We start from the raw sequence: 17,284 nt of genomic DNA on the forward strand, positions 1-17,284 counted from the left end.
TGGTATCAATGGAATTTAATGAAAAGGCCAGGGGCCATTGTGCTCACCGTTTATGGTGACCAAGCGGCATACTGTCTCTCCAAAGCACAGGCAACTGCATTAAGAGATGGCTCGTCATTGTGGTTCAGCATAGCAGAGTGCTGGTGTTCACTATAGATTTTGTAGAGTAATCACTTGGCATTAGATGTTCATCCCTTTTTGAACACCTGCATGAGCTGTCAGTCAATCTAAATGATTAACAAGGCCGATTTATGAAAATAATGTTTATTTATCTTAAAGAACATTGAACATGTTGAAAGAGAATCACAGTAAATATAAAATCAAAAAATGATACTTGTATTATGAATACTCATGTGGTGTTGATTAGGTTACATGTATGTAAGTGAATCGAAACATGGAATAAAAAATGATTTCCAAGATAGCCACCTAATGATATGGCACCAAATAAATAAAAAATCAAGAAAATGTAAGGTACAAGTCAGAAAAGACAAAAGTGAAAAGATAAAAAAAATAATAAAATAAAAAAAATATTTTTGGCCGTCCTTGACCGGGGTTTGAACTCACGACCTTTGGATTGCCACAACACGAAAAACACGAAACATGCAATTTCGGCCATATCTGTGTCTGCGTTGTGACCTCTGTGACCTTGACAAGTAGGTCAAATTAAAAACCCATATGATATATGATGTATCCTTGCTATGAGTACCTACCACAAAAGTTTTATCGAAAACAAGTCATTAAGCGAGATATCACACTTTTTAGATATCCACATTCGACCCCCTGGTGGCCAAATTGAGAATCAGATCGGACCGATATTCAGCACAAGACGTTATCTGATATAGGGGGTTATATGTACCAAGTTTCAAGTTCATAGCTGTGGCGGTTGAGAAACGTGCCATAGTTACACTGAAACAGCCAATTTATGCCATTTGACCTCTGCAACCTTGAAAAGTAGGTCAAATTAAAAACCCGTACGATATATGATGTATCCTTGCTATTAGTACCCACCACGAAAGTTTTATTGAAAACAAGTTATTGATAAGCGAATTATCACACTTTTTAGGTATCCACATTCGGCCCCCTGGTGGCCAAGTTGAGAATCAGATCAGACCGAAATTCAGCACCAGAGGTTATCTGGTATAGGGGGTTATATGTACTAAGTTTCAAGTTCATAGCTGTGGAGGTTGAAAAACGTGCCATAGTTACACTGAAACAGCCAATTTACGCCATTTGACCTCTGTGACCTTGAAAAGTAGGTCAAATTAAAAACCCGTATGATATATGATGTACCCTTGCTATGAGTACCTACCACAAAAATTTCATTCCAAACAAGTTATTAATAAGCGAGATATCACACTTTTTAGATATCTACATTCGGCCCCCTGGTGGCCAAATTAAGAATCAGATCGGACCGAAATTTAGTGTCACAGGTCATCTGACCAAGGGAGTCCTGTGTACAAAGTTACAAGTTCATAGGCTTAGCGGTTAAGAAACGTGCCACTGTTTTTGAAACAGGATACGACGACGGACGACGACGGACGACGACGGACGACGGACACTGCGGTGTTGTATAGACTCCCCTACGGTGAGCCAAAAAGCCAACAGAGGCCACAACAAATGGGGTGCGTGACAAGCCTCGACTCTGAAGAGATGGCATGTTGGTATCACAGGTTAAGTCTTCTTCAAGCATTCGTCACATGGGAGTTAGTCATGGGATCAAATCTGCTGACGCAGGAGACGAATTTTCCTTTTTTCTTACAGTGTTGATTATATTGTGTTCTGGTTCTTAATCCCGAGCCATTGGCAGTAGAAATTCTGGTTGAACAGTCTCAATAGGCAATGCAATGTTAGGCTCTCATGATGGCATTTCAAAGAAACAATCCGTATGGGAACTGTTCATGGTCGGGGGTTGAGGGTTTTGTAACCAAGGAATGTACATTTGTAATCAGTGAATGTACACTTTCCATTTCTTCACTGAATGTACATTTCCAAATGAACAGCACCTCCAAGTCAATTTGTAAGGAAGTCATTACACCTATTGTAGGAAAAATCTGCTAAGACCACTCTTGGGAACTGAAAATCAGGTGTTATACAGCTCATCACAATATACTAATTGACGTTCAATAGAAATCAACGCAATCGGTCTTTTGTACTGTCTTCTTTTCAAAAGATCATGCCAGCTGATATGATTTGTCCATTAGTACGATTTTTCCATAAGTAAATTGGGTAATCTTTATGAACGAGTGTCTTATCCTGGGAAAGTAACTAGGTTCCCTTATGGCCTTCATCCCCATGTGGCAATTTGACTTGACTGAAGTGAAGGTGGGAGAGTTTTGAGATGATGTAGAGCTGGCATGTTACATCGGTCCTGTGTATAGTGCACTGCAGATAGGCACCTGTATGTTGGTAGAATGCCTGTGTACATGAGGAATGTTCCCATCCAAAAGTGCAACACGACTGACCTTCAGGGTTGACCATAACAACCATTTTGGCTAGAATATCAAATCCTAAAGTAATTAGAACAAAGCGAATGCTAGGATTTCAAGCTCTAGCAAAAATGATGGTAAAATATGGTCAACCCTATTCACAATGTGCTAGAGCCTTCCTCAAGAAAACAATCACATTTGTGAGAGTCAATCACTCGAAGGGGGTTCTCATCATAGTGGGCACAGAAACATTGAGCAATATTACTGATTACACTGTAAAAAAGACTGACATCATCCGGTAAAAGCTGACAAGATCATTAAAAAAGATGTGAATGACGCTTTTTGTAACAATGCTTCTGATATTTTTGGCTCCCGCCTGTTTGTATAGAACATTCAGGAACCCCACCTCCATGAACATCTCCAGGCTACACTAGCCTAACAGTGGCATTAATAATAGAATTGGTTCCCTTTTGAACATGTTAAATGTCAACAGCCGCTCATTTGGGGAGGATTGAGGCCTACCAAATAATGTCAGGTCTGTTTACATCAGATAGTGGAGATACAACAAGAAATAATCATGGACAAATGTACCTAATGGCTTCATCTCTGTGGACTCTACCAGCATTCGTCCAGTTTTTGTGCACACTTTCCTGAGAGAAGACATTCTCTTCATAGCTGTCACAGGACTAGCCTAACTTGGGCCTCCATGATAATCACACTTGAAGGGGACACATTTGAGTCACAGGGAAGCTTTTCATATAGTAAAGCTGCATCAATGATTCAAGCAGGTTCGAGTCCGCTTATTTCCAGGAACACAGGGAGTTCTATGACATCAACTTTCCTATATCAATAACCCTGTTTTACCCTTTGTTAAAAAACTACATGAGTCAAACATATTGGCATGAAGTTTTGACATTTGATTGAAAGCATGCAAGGTAACAGTATGAACTGCCATTTTACATGAAGTAATATCATCGATCATATCTTGTTTTTTTACAAAAAATATGCGATAACAATCGTTGCCTTTGTAGGAGGGCAGCTGTCTGGATACCGCAGATCATCAATCACTTACTGGCCACTGACAAATTGGCTGGGCATAGACTGAATGGAGGGCTGCAGCCAACTTGATAATCCAAGCTGTGGTCGTTCAGATACGATTCCCTGATTCAGAAGTTCTTCGAGGAAAACACAAAACACAGACCCTGATAGGGAAGGGTAAAATCATTAAACACTTCACTTTGAAGACTCAAATACGACTGTTCCAAATTGTTTTTGATTGAAAATAAAGTGGCACGAAAACTAAATTCGACCCCTCGACCTCACCCATTCCTTCAAGACATCCAAGGCAATTTCAATGCAAATTAAGAGCCTACAGCGAAAATACATCTTTTCATTTTTGTAAATTTTGTGAAATTTATATATGTTATTCATGGTTTTTAGATTGGAAGTACCTGCTTGAGGATTATAAAACCATCTTCTCATTGTATCACATTCAGCAGGGAAATGAATATCATGTTCAAAGCTTCTTATGGGAAGGTAATTACTGTGACTAGTTGTAACTTGCAGGACAATGGCAAATGTGAAGTTGAGTTATTTTGATGCTGTGACGACAGCTCTGATGTCAAATTCAAGTAGAGTTTGATGTCAAGATGTGGCGATCGTGACTCGGACTCCTGCTTATACCAGAGTTGATGCTACCCATTGTAGGATAGTATTGCCATCTGACAATCCAAACTATGCAAGGATTTGTTTCAGGACTGCCACTTGAAACGTGAAACAACTGCATCAGAGCAAAAACGTATCAAAGGTGGGTAAACCCTCGTAGGACCATCGCAATTACTGCCACAGTTGTCACAAACAACAGAAATACTAAACAGCGACACAATTGCCCATTTCTTCTTTTTGGTTCCACTTTCAAATTGGTGCACGGTTCTGATTGAGTGAGAATAAGGTGTCTACAGTCTCTCTAGGTACCAGTTGAGAAAGAGAAACATTGTGCTGTCCACATGAAGTGAAGGTTATCACGGGTCTAGTTATGCCTTACGGCGAAAGCTATTCACTTTGGTTCCTGTTACAACTGGCCTTTTGGATGAGATGAGACAAGATACTAATTGGAAAATTACCACTTGCAGATTGTCCTATCTTAGTTTTCAAACTCTGAAATCAGAGAATTTGCTTGAACATTATAACTAGTGTACACCTGATTGCGTTGGGTGACCTCAAATTACATCTATTATGTTTTTCTAAAAGGGGAACACAACAAATTACTGCAAAAGGTGAAGATTATCCAACCTGAATTTTATCTCAAAAATATTTCTCTAATTTTCTTTGAAAACGGATGAAACAGAAAGGTGATTTCACCGGCATAACTAAAGATGTGATAAGAAAATATAACCATATAAAGTCGTTTTATTCACGCTCGGTATCACAATTTTTGGAAGATGCTTAAGAAACCTGATTCAAAAAGCTCAACATCAATTCTGTACACATGAGGAGAAGACTCATTGAGTCGGAAAATTCCGGAGGATTTTAGAAATACATTCAATATATCTATAGCCTCAGGTGTTTAAAATTTAAAGAGAACCTACAGATGTCTTCCAGATATCAATAAAGGTTATTCAAAAGTATATCTGATGGGTGGGTACATCAGTTAAAACATGGTGAATTCAGTTACCGGAAATGACACGTCAGACGCTACCTCATAAAAAGTGTCAAAATATCAACTTGTCTAAGCACCACCTTCTCTGAAAGACACTACAGTCCTAAGACTCGGCTGTAAACTATTGGCACAGACACATGTCTTCTGATCCCAAGACCACTTGCAGCACCAGAAAGAGACAGTTCCAGTTTGGATTCAGCCTTGACAGTAAAAAATAATGACACCAGTTTGATTCTAATCACAACAACCAAACCATTCGTGCTCTACGCCACCATTAAAATTCTATTTGCTGCACCAAACTGAAGAGACAAATTTCTGTCAATTCTTTTTCTGAGCACGCATTAACTTTAAGTTAAAATGGTTCAATGGCACTGATTTGAAAATGGACTGTATCTGTGCTGTTCGTTGAGGCGAAAAGGCAAAATAACATGATTGGTGCGAACATGTGAGGTATCAGCAAATCACTGAGTCACTGATGAGCGAGGCACTTCTCAGCCAGGGGCAGATCACATGAGGTGAGGCAATTCTCACCACGAAAGATGACAAATGGCAATGCCAAACATACTTTTTTAGCTTTCTTCTTGCCTTGGCTATGTGGATATGTCACAAACTCTGATTTTCTTCTCAAATGAAGAATAAGGTTGTGATTCTCACTGTTTTTATAAAGAAGCTCCTGATCAACAGTACCAGGAGAAATTTGAGAAAAATTAACATATATTTGGACAGCCATGCCAAGACAATTAGAACAAGACCTTTTATCAAACCTGCTTAACTGCTTTTCTTATGACAAATTTCCAGCGAATAAACTACAACAGATTTCAAACAGCAGCAATCAAATGATATCCTCTCATATCTTTATTAGTGACACCTTCCTCACAGGGACACCAGGGACCCTATGTCACCCCCTGGCAGTGTGATAACGCTATTTACACCACAAACCCTTGCCATTTCTTCATTACCTGATTTCAGCCACAACTTTTTGAGTTTTCGCCAGAATTGGCTGATGAGGCGAGTAATGCCCAACGGTGGTGAAATCATTTTATTAGCTGGTATCCGCGCTGAGGGGTTTACAAGATATTCTGATGGCACTCTCATAACAAAATATATTAGGCAAAATTACACAAAGCTGGCTTGGAAATCTGATAGTTTATGCCGTAACTGGAAAGTTTGCACTGTAATCTTCGGTCTTTTTTCATCATTTTTCCCGCAGCAGTAGTTTATTTAAGACGAAAATGTGAGGACAAATTTTCAGCATCGCTTTCAACAAATCTTGCTGTTATGAAGGAGACAGAAACACCTGACCACCATGCGAAATAAAGCATCTCTTCTGTAGTGACTGTTAATCAGAAAAGATGCTGTCATCTGTAGAAAGTCACGATCAAGCTCCTGACTGATTTATGGGAATAAGAAACCGACTTGTCCAAATGTCACTCACCTAAGAAACTTTAATTAGTTCATTTCATAAATATTTAGGCTGTGCAAAGGCAAGAGTTTTTCCAAAAAACAGTCCGCACAAGGTTTTAACATACTTGATTATGCTTGAGAAGGAAAGATGCACCTCACACTCTGAATAAGACACCACTATGGTTACCTCATAAATATTCACAACATTGCTCCAGCTAGAATTAGCAACAAAAAGACAAGGGGGCTTTTTCTGGGGGCAGATCTTTCGCCAAGCTATGACAAATTGACTTGATCACTCGGTCAGACGTACACAGACGAGGAAAGAATTAGATGAGCTAATTGTTGGTTATTGTCCGCTGAACATGATGCTCCAGCAGGCAAACGAGTGAGGGCCTGGTACAAATTGGGCAGGGGCTCATTCGCTGTGATGTCACTGACAAAAATTTGCTATAGAGTCCCTTCCCAGAGTTTGTGTAGTGTCAAATAAAAGGGTGGATGAAGCATTTCTCATAGCACATCAAAAGTGGAGAAGAATGAAACCCACACACCAAGTATGAACTTCCTAGGTCAAGTGGTTAAGAAACGTGTCACTCTTTTGTCAAAAGTTAACGACGGACGACATGACCCCACGGTATCGAATGGTGAGCTAAAGAGCCAGCAGAAAAACTGATGTCACAAGGTTTTTTTGAAGACGAGTGATTAGCTCTGAGGACGAGACAAGCTAAGAACCTATCAGGCAAGTGATCCAAGGATGACAATAGAAAAAGCTCTATCATGTCTGTCCACTCCATCTAATCCTACAGAAAATCCTCAGGGGCAAAACCTGATCAGGTATTTTACAGGACTTACGGCGAGGCTGCTTCACCAACAACAAATATCCTTCTTCTTGTCACCAAGGGTGTGTAAAGAACTCTTTTGATCCGGAGCATTAATTCCAAGGTGTAGGCCACAGTATCGCAGTGATCACTGCAGTACTTGAGCCACTAACAGCCCAGGAAGGTTAAGTAATGGATTGTTCATGTAAGAATATTGGGATATTCGTCCAATATCGTTTTTTTCCAGGAAGTCTGTTGGACATGGTTTTTCCCCTTTTTCCATTCCCATTCACACAAATCTTTGCCTGATTTCCTGTGACCATGTCATGTCAAGATATGCTTCAAGTTGCAGAAAAGCACAACTTGAAGTGGACCAAAACTAATCGCGTTGGGATACAAAGGCCTACCAAACATACTGTTCCTGCTTGGTGCACTTCATCAGTTGTAAGACACTGCCTTCAAGGGGTTAAATATGATCCTAGGCTCCAAGGTATGCCTTATCACGTTTCACCCATCACCACAAACCAAGATGTCCACCATTTCCACTGTTTCCGTACCACACCCACAAGATAATGAAGTGATGCCAAGAGATATGTAAATTCGGACGAACATCGTGCGAAGTATCAAAAGAAATCATTATTGATATTCTGGCCCCAGGGACTCTTGAGAGAGGACCCTAGCTTGTATACATAGAGAAGTAAGGAGGGATAGTTAACTGTCTGTAGTTAGTTTTCAAACGGAATGACAACAACAACTCACCACATCTGGAGAGATGAGTGTCGGCTTTGTTGGAAAAGACAAGAATGGGTGGTTCCCAGCTGTTGATCACAACATCATCGTTCACAAGGTCGTCACGTGTCTGATTAACTCCTGCAGGTGGCGCTAATCAAGTTTGCTTGAGATTGATTGTACACACCTGGGATCATTCAACGGAATGAGGTGTCGGTCATGGCTGATCTGATCGCAGCAATGCGTTTATCAATGATGACATCACGTGTTGAGTGTTTTTACATGAGGTTGTAATGCCGGCAGCCCAGAGACTTCCGGGACCTGGTAGTTGAACTAGACTAAAATATCTGAAATGCATTACAGCAAATAGTCCAGTGATAATATGGAACAAAATCCCCTGAACAACATTTACAAAATCCACTCCAACCCTTTGCTTTCTGACAATTGAATTTCATACCCAAGTGGAGTTCAGGTTTCTGCCTATAAAACCTGAGAGTTTTAAACAAATCAAATTGAAAAATCACACCCATTAGGTGATTGCACCGCATCATGACAAGCTGGGTCCCGTTTCCCACAACAGAAAATTCAAACATACCTCTTCAGGTTGTATTGAGCAGGTTGAAAAGGTTGAGAGCAACACCTAAGTAAAGGAGTATTCAACTAACTTGTAAGTCTTACTTTGATATGACCCTAATGGCGTGTTTTCAACTTAACTGACGATCCCACAGCTCATCTCAATCCTCTACCAGACAAAGTGACACGCAGGATTGGTGCCTAGGCTATCTCTAAGCTATAATTCTCACCAAACCATCCCTGTTACTCTCGGTAGTGACGACTCTCCTCAACAGTGTTTTGTGAAACACTGTCTTGCCAGACCATGGTTCCTCAAAAGAAAAAAGAACAAATGGCCAAGAGCCAGATGCATCTTTGTATTGGAACACCTGGATGTTAACATTGGGGTTTAATGAGCTGTAGGACAGACAAAGGGTTTGAATCTATGACAAGGCGGAGCTTGAAGCAAGAGGGGAGGTAAATCAGTCTCCGAAGTTTCCATGTTTTTCGATACAGCTTCCTGATCAAATAATCACCGGTCCAATTCAGCTTTCATGTCAGTCATGAACTAAACTTCCAAAGGACGGCTATGAAAACTATAGACTTGCAAGCAACTAGACATTCGAATGTCCGTGTTTCATGGGATGACCTTTCCATCCACGCAATCGAGGACGAAGGTGATTATCCATGTGACAATGATGAGACCAAGAATTTGAACTATTTCATCTCAAGAAGATCAAAACCATCCATCCACTTAACCTTTGACCCTGAATGTCTAACAGATTTAGCTGATCAGGCGGGAAGGGTAGCGTTATATCGATATGCTGAGGCGTCAATATGAATGCTTGTAAATTGAAAATCGCGATTGGATTGATGGATGGTCATCATGTGATTTCATCATCAGCAGCAGCGGTCTCATCACCCTCCTGGGTCTTAGCCTCAAACATGAGGACGTATGCCGGGGATGTCATCAAATGGCGAGGGGTCATGACGAATGCCACGCATATAAGTGATATCAGAAAGACATTCTCAAACAAAACCAATGCGAACACTCAGAACCCGTCAGAAGGCCTAAGCAAACTTTTTTGAGTGTTTCTCTCTCCAAATGTTTCCCACACCGTTTCAAGAATACTGTTCAATAACCAATAACACGTTTCCCCCTATTGAAAAGTCATGGTTTCTGGCTGTCTACTCTATGGATACGCTGAAAAATGGGGAACAACCAAAAACGTTATACTGGCCGTGGCAGATTATACCATTGTCCACCTTATAAATCCTGTACCAAGACCTATTACACTCAAGTAATCCTTTGTGGCCTAGTGGGGAAGGCTATGATCACTACACAGGGGTCCAGGGTTCAGACCGAAGGAGGGCTGGGCACATTTTTCAAAATCTCTCAAAAACTTTGATTTTTTTTTAATAGGGAAAAGAGAAGTTTCTTTCAGAAGAACTTCTCTTTTCCCTTCTTTATAGAAGACATGGTCCACATCTTGGGAGCACAAAGTTTATTCTGGTGAACGTCAACATTAGAAATTTTAAGTGAAGTGTCTAATTCGGCAACACACATGAATCTTACTCAATATACCGGTATGTTCATAAAACATTTGTTTTAAAGTCAATAGTGCCAACCGCTTTCGGAAATTGTAACCAGAATCATCATTTCCTATCATCAGCAGGATGATGGCTGATCTAGTAAAAAAAGCAAGCATTTCGTTCTTCTTTTTCAGAAATGTTTTTTTCAGGAATGTCTTTTTCAGAAATGTCTTTTTCAGGAATGTCTTTTTCAGAAATGTCTTTTTCAGAAATGTCTTTTTCAGAAATGTCTTTTTCAGAAATGTCTTTTTCAGAAATGTCTTTTCAGAAATGTCTTTTTCAGATATGTCTTTTTCAGAAATGGCTACACTGCCGTCTGTCTTTATAATCATAATAACCACAAGTTCTAACCAGAAATTGTCTGTTTTCTATCTTCAGAGATGGCCTGGTGGAAACAAGCCGCAATCCTTATGACAGTGGCCAGCCTTTGTTCCCTGCTGCCTTCAATAGCCGAAGCAAAAAACTCAGACGAAATCCCCGACTCAATCAAAAATGATAATCTCGTCGCCTACTTATCGCAAATTGCTAAATCCAACCGGCGCCAGATGATCGAGCCACTGGGACCTTACGGGATGCGTAAGATGAAGAAGAGGAATGATGACAGCGTCTGGTTGTGGGTCCCGTCTCAAGGTTACGTCTCCGTGCCCGTCGATGAGGCCGGCTCCAGTGGTGCCAACAACGGCAAACTCATGAGATACGGCCGCCGATAGGAGAAAGTCGGATACGCACTAATAGATAATAATTTGTAAAAAGCCATGTTTATATTTACTCGTCCATCAGAACAAAGGACAAATTTGTTTATTCCAAATCAAACCAGATATTTTTTGACTGAAATCACAACAAATTTGCCACAACAACTAAGAGTGTACATTTTAATCTTCCTTTCTATCATCCGGATATGTCAATGAAGGTCAAGGTCATTTGTCAACAAAGGTCAAGACACTCAAGGACATTTGTCAACAACTGCACAGGTCAAGGACATCAGTATTGTCGACAATGTTCAAGGACATTTATCAACACAGGCCAAGGTCACGTGAAAAGTCGAAGAACTTCTTAGGCTACTTTGAAGGACTCGCTAATTGGTTGCCTTAGGGTTTCTAGGCAAGATTAGTGGGATTATTGCAGTTCATTCATAATCATGGGGCAAACTGGCCTAACCCAGATTAGTCATTCTGGCCCAACCACAATGTGAACAAAACCAATTCGGACAAGTATACATACACTACTCATAACATATATCAACATTTTTGAGTGTCAAGGTGAGGATCCCTAAACACAGGGGATGCCCCAACCCTGGGTTAATAACAACAATAGTGCGCATGAACATTACAAGTTTCTTAACTATACTGGTAATTGCTTGAAAACAGCAAGCAATATTAGTGTCTATGGTCAGAATAGTAACCTTCACAACTTAAATGTACTCATATTATCACTTTACAACCAAAACTATATCGTATTCTTCCATTCGGTGAACAAATAGTACATTTCCTTCCCTAAGCTGAAAGAAACTCAATATGCTGATGTACCGCTGTCTCCAAAAGTTCAAAGGAAGGTGATATCAGGAAAAGGTCACTGTGCGACTAAAGAACGAGTCACTTTTGTATTAAAATGAAACTATTGTACGAACACTTGATGTCAACATGTAATCCACTCTTGCCAGAGGTATTTCAAAAGTACACAAGTATGTCAATAAACTGCAGTTGCTGACATTGACAATCCAAACTGAAAATGAAATGCTCTTCTGTATATAATTTGCAAGTTTCCGAAAAGAGGAGAGATCTAGCAGTAAACGATTTGTGCTGATATACTGTCCATCTGAATGCGAAAGGACATTTTCACAAAGCATGACAAAGATGATAAAACAAAACCATTTTATGTAATATTTCATTCAGGTTTCTTCTATTTGCTATGATGATAGGATGAGGTTTGTAGTAACACCAAGTAAATAAATAGTACTTCTGTTAAAATGGCAATAGTTTTTTTTTAGTTCATTTTGATGAAAAGTACAGACCAACCTTCCAGTCTACAGCCAACACGTAGGATGTGGTTTTTGGAGGAGATGAGGATTGAGATGTCCACCTTTTTCAAAACTGATCCATTTCCAACATAGCCTGTGGATGCTAAAAACCGGAAGCCATAACTCAGGAAATTTCACAGGTTATTTGGATGAGCACTTAAAGAAAGTGGACATAGACCATGTTGGCGTACAATGATGCAGAGATGATGTTAAGATGAAGCTTTTTATACAATTGCACACAAAAGGTAAATTCAAAATCTGTTTGAATGACGCTATTCTGATTTTAAAGCCTAACTGGACCCGGATGAGTGCTAAGACCCATCCTTGTATATACATGTATGTAGATTGATGCATTGTCCATGCACGGCATGACATCAATTATGATCATGATGTCATCATCAAATCAATTGCACCCACACAACGCCGACACTGGCAAAGACATCAGCGTTGTGCTATCGGGTTGACAGAAAGTCTGACCTCGAGAATTGGGTCTAGTTGCAAAACGTTTTCCGCACTTTGGAGTTGTGCATGCTAAAAACAACAAATAACTGAAGAATTGAAACAAAATTGGAAAAACGTGAAGCACTTTCAGAAGATTAGTTGACGAGTTAAACAGTAGAGCAAGCGTACTGAGGGATAATCTGCCTTGTCCTTTAAAGTATTAAGTATTAAACATCCGGAAGGAGGAAGATCAGCTTTCATAAAGAGCTAATGGTCCAAATGCATATTTATCTTAGAAACACGAGAAAATACCGCTAATGCACTGAATTTCTAAATTTGCCAAGTAAAATGGTGAAGTGGAATAACTCACATGCTGTAAACTAACCAGTTTGAAATTTATCCTCCAAAACGACATTGGATTGACTTACACATCAATTATTCAGTTCGATTTAATAGCATCGGTTTAACTTTGTTTGTTTTTCCTTCCTCCATGCATTATCTTAGTGGGGTTTTATCGATGGGCGGATTACAGAATTTCTTTCTGAAAGTTGGGTATGGTAGTTTACAATCTTGGCCTAATCGGGCCTTGACAAGCCCAGCGTTACCAAAGGCAATATTTGATTCGTTATCCATCATTTTTATCATGCACTCATTATATATGGCTCCTTTCCACAAGAAAGGTGCCATTCATCCTAAGGCTATCATATCATGGAATAAGCCTCTAAGGGGTGATGTCAACTAGGAAGGGCAAGATAAAAATAGGACGACTTATTGTGATCACAACTGTCTGGCCTTTTCTCTTTCAATGAAAATTAGTTTGCCTTAACCACCAAGTCAGAGTGACATTGTGGGGCTAAGGAAAAACAGACTCTGCAACCTTTTGTTATTGAATGCTGACAATGATATAAACAGAGGGTTTCTAAGCTAAAGATGAAAGCATACAACACCATGACAATCGGATCAATATTGATCAAGTGATGACACTGATAAAAAACACGATCAGCTTCGAGCTTTTGAAGATGCTTTTATTGAAATTGGAGCTTTTAGGTGAATGGAGGAGATGTCCAGAGCTTGCTTAAGTGGCGCCCCCACCTGATGACAAAGCAAATTGTCAGATAAGCACCGAACAGACAAGACGTGATGAAATCTAGTGCCATGTCATGATTCACAGCACTGCCACCTACATCATGACTGACAAACTATAGGAGAAGAATGAAACGGATTTTTAGTTGACCCAGGCATTTCCTAGAATACATACAACAGGATCTGTATTACACATGACAACCAATGTCTTTACATTGCTTCTTTTCCTTATAATTGGGAGGGATAGCTGATATAAACACTCGACTGGTAGTCTGTAGTCCATCAAGGTCTCATGGTTAGTTGATGTGACAATAATGACATCCTTGGTTTCTCATCTTTCGTATCTTTAAGTCAGGCATAACACATTGAGCTTACCGGTGTGTAGACTTTACTTCTATAACCCCTGCCCTCTTGATGCCTCTCCCAATCCTCAATACGTTCATGGCGCTTTTGCTCTTCTTTCTGAAAACACAGGAAAAGCGAAATGATAGTCAGGAGCTGACAGCAAAATTTGTTGCCATGGAACACTGATATTTTTCTACAGATTTCTCAAAAGGTCTTGTCACAGATGTAAAAACATATCCAAGATCGAATTTCGGCACTGTGCTAAATAAATAACAAGTGTCTGACATCCAATGTACAAGGTAGCAATGTCAATGACATCATAGTAACTTGGTCTCCATCTCCTGGACTTGTGTTACCGGACCCCTTCCATTGGAAGCAGGCAAATAGATAAAGGAACACAGCTCCCCAGGCACAAAAACTTCACCATTGCCTTCGACCTTCTGACTCACCAGTTTTTTAGCCTCCTCGGCTTTCGCAGCATTCGCATCATGCTCTTGTTGCCATTTCAGACGAACACGCTCCATAGCCTCCTGGCGGCGGAATGCCGTATCTGCATCTGGCAAAAGAGTGGATGCCCAAAAATTAGTAGTCGAAAGTTAATCACTATATCAGGCTACAATGTGTGTGATGATGATGATGATGATAACTTGATACTGTCTTATGGGGCAGCGGTAGCGCAGTGGAAGAGAGTCGGCCTCATGATCAGGAGGTCGTGGGTTCGACTCCCGGCCGAGTCACTGCTTAGTTCCCCTACTGGTCGAGTTCAAGTGAGCACCTTCTGGGGTTGCTCCTTGAAACCCCTGATTGATTTCTGTGGAGACCGGGGTAATAATATGATATCTCCAAGCGCTTTTATTTACTTGGTGTTACTACAAACCTCATCCTAAAGAGAGCTCAATGGCTGAATGGGCCACGGTGATGCCACATAGGGGAACAGTACATGCAGTAGTAGTCTGTAGCCTATAGTGGACTCCATACCTATATATAGGGTGACAAGGCCGGTAATGATAATATGATATGATAGCGAGTCTACCTACCATACTCCAGACCTTCTCGGTTTGGTCCTGAGCGGCCGGTACGTTCTTGAACTTTCTTATAGATGAAATAAGCGACAATGCCAGCTATCATAATGACCCATCCATAGCTCTGCATAAACTCTAGCACTGAAAATTTAGGAGAAAGTACATATGATCTCAAGATTTTCAGTTACAGACATTGGTAATTAGAATCGTATCGCCACCGGGAAGAGTGACAAAGACCACGGCCCTGGCAATGGAATAGCAGCCTACGCGGAGTACGGTACATGCTAAAGTTTGCTAGCCAATCCTTATCATCGACTGTTACTGCTTCGAGACAATTGGCTTATGGAACAGAGATGAAAGCTAGTGGATGGGGATGAGGTTGAATTTGGCGGTATTTGTGCGGCCCATCAACACAGATCGACTCTGGACTCTCGACTTAATTGCAGTGCACTAAACAAGGGCTGAAGGAGACAACATTCAACAATAAACAAGAGCTAAACTGTACGGTCAGTTTTAGGTCCATTACCTAACCGGCCTGATTTAACCTGTAAAGATGAACATGGTGAAGCTGGTCATGCTGGTGACAAGCCGGAGGTTGAAAACCCACCAAATGCCATGTTTGATGCTTGATGGAACCCGGTCTGTGCCTGTGGGCCTTCCCCAGCAGCCCCTCCAGACCCTGGCTGCTCCATCTCCTCTTCGTACACCTCGGCGTCAGCGTCTGGATCAATGATTGTTGTTTAAAGTTCACGAAAAGAAGAGAAAATGGAATAAAGTCAGCAGTTTTGGGAAAAATGACGTGTTTACAAAATAGCGGAACCGGAACTATCGTACAGATGTTGTGGTTCCATATGTCATCCCTTCCGACGCGGCCGTTAAACTGACAAAGCAGCCAAGACTGATTTGGCCTGGTTGTGACTGTCTCATCTCTCTCATCATGTTGTCAACACGATGGAGCAGCCAGGACTGATTCGGCCCAGTGGCTGTGACTGTCTCATCTCTCTCATCATGTTGTCAACAAGGTGGAGCAGCAAGGACTGATTCGGCCCAGTGGCTGTGACTGTCTCATCTCTCTCATCATGTTGACAACACGGTGTAGTAGCCAGGACTGATGTGGCATGGCTGTAACTGTCTCATCTCTCTCATCATGCTGTCAATACGGTGAAGCAGCCAGGACTGATTCGGCCTGGCTGTAACTCTCACCGCCAGTAACTCATGTTAAAGGGGAAGTGTCGATATTTCCACCGGATGTGGTGCTCTGCCAAATGGGAATATCTGTCGATATTTGTATCCTAGAGGGCGCCACCGTCACTTTCTAGTGTTAAAGGGAAATCTGGGCGCCACCGGATGTCACTATCAAAGGTGAATCAAAACGTTATTTTGAACTTATAGGTCAGGAAAATATGTCGATATTTCGACCTTAGAGGGCGCCACTGTCAGTAACTTGTGTTAAAGGGGAGCTTTGCCGCTGCGTCCGTTCATGTTCATAGCATAGGTCTCACTAGCCAGTGGTGATCAGGTCAACATTGGTCCCCCTTTTAAAAAAAAAGTTCTTCAATCTCAGGCGATTACCATGGATACAGATGAGCCTATCATATCGCTATTGCTGCATGTTCAAATGTCGGTGTCCTGGGTATTTTGTGAAGAGGTAGCTCTGACGATTATTTGAGGAAAATATCAGCTTCTTCTGTGCACGTCCGCAGTGACCAGGCCTCGCATGCTATGTATAGCTCAATCGGATGTTGACATGAACTGGTTCCTGTCAGAGTGCACATGTTCTCAAGGTGAGACTTCGCGATCAAAATGCTCAAAGAAAAGCCGCAACGACACCCTATTTTGGTATCAAAATTTAAAATTGTTATTATTTTGCTTTCTCAAGGTGATAAGTAGAAGTTTATAAAAATATGGTTTCACCATCCATGTTAATCGTCAAGTTATAAGGCGGCAAGGTGAAATTTTCAAAATTTTCATCGATGTACAGGGTGTCTCATGTATTGTGCTGCCCCCATGTTCTCATGACTGAATTACTTGATAACAATGAAAGCTGGCCAGATGTATTCTAGAAGCGACAAGCTATTCAGAAATGTATAGGTTTATGTGTGAGAGTGATATACTGCAAGGTCGACAGCCATTTGAACAGGGGTATGCATGAAATGACGTCGCGCCATTTGTGGAGCCAGGTAGGCCCGGCCATTGCA

At 40.9% G+C, this 17,284-nt stretch overlaps 1 protein-coding gene across 1 annotated transcript in view; it reads right to left on the reverse strand.

The window, feature by feature from the left end:
* LOC135497839 (selenoprotein S-like) overlaps positions 1-16,002 on the reverse strand; it is a 40,880-nt gene extending 24,878 nt beyond the window's left edge. The window contains exons 1-4 of the mRNA XM_064787789.1: positions 15,694-16,002; positions 15,102-15,227; positions 14,514-14,620; positions 14,095-14,181 (exon numbers count right to left, since the gene is read on the reverse strand). Of these exons, the coding sequence (XP_064643859.1) occupies positions 14,095-14,181; positions 14,514-14,620; positions 15,102-15,227; positions 15,694-15,778 (405 nt within the window). The 5' untranslated portion in view covers positions 15,779-16,002. The remainder of the gene's footprint in view (positions 1-14,094; positions 14,182-14,513; positions 14,621-15,101; positions 15,228-15,693) is intronic.
* Positions 16,003-17,284: the final 1,282 nt, after the last annotated feature.

Source organism: Lineus longissimus, chromosome 13 (assembly GCF_910592395.1).
Source record: "Lineus longissimus chromosome 13, tnLinLong1.2, whole genome shotgun sequence".
Lineage (NCBI taxonomy): Eukaryota > Metazoa > Nemertea > Pilidiophora > Heteronemertea > Lineidae > Lineus > Lineus longissimus.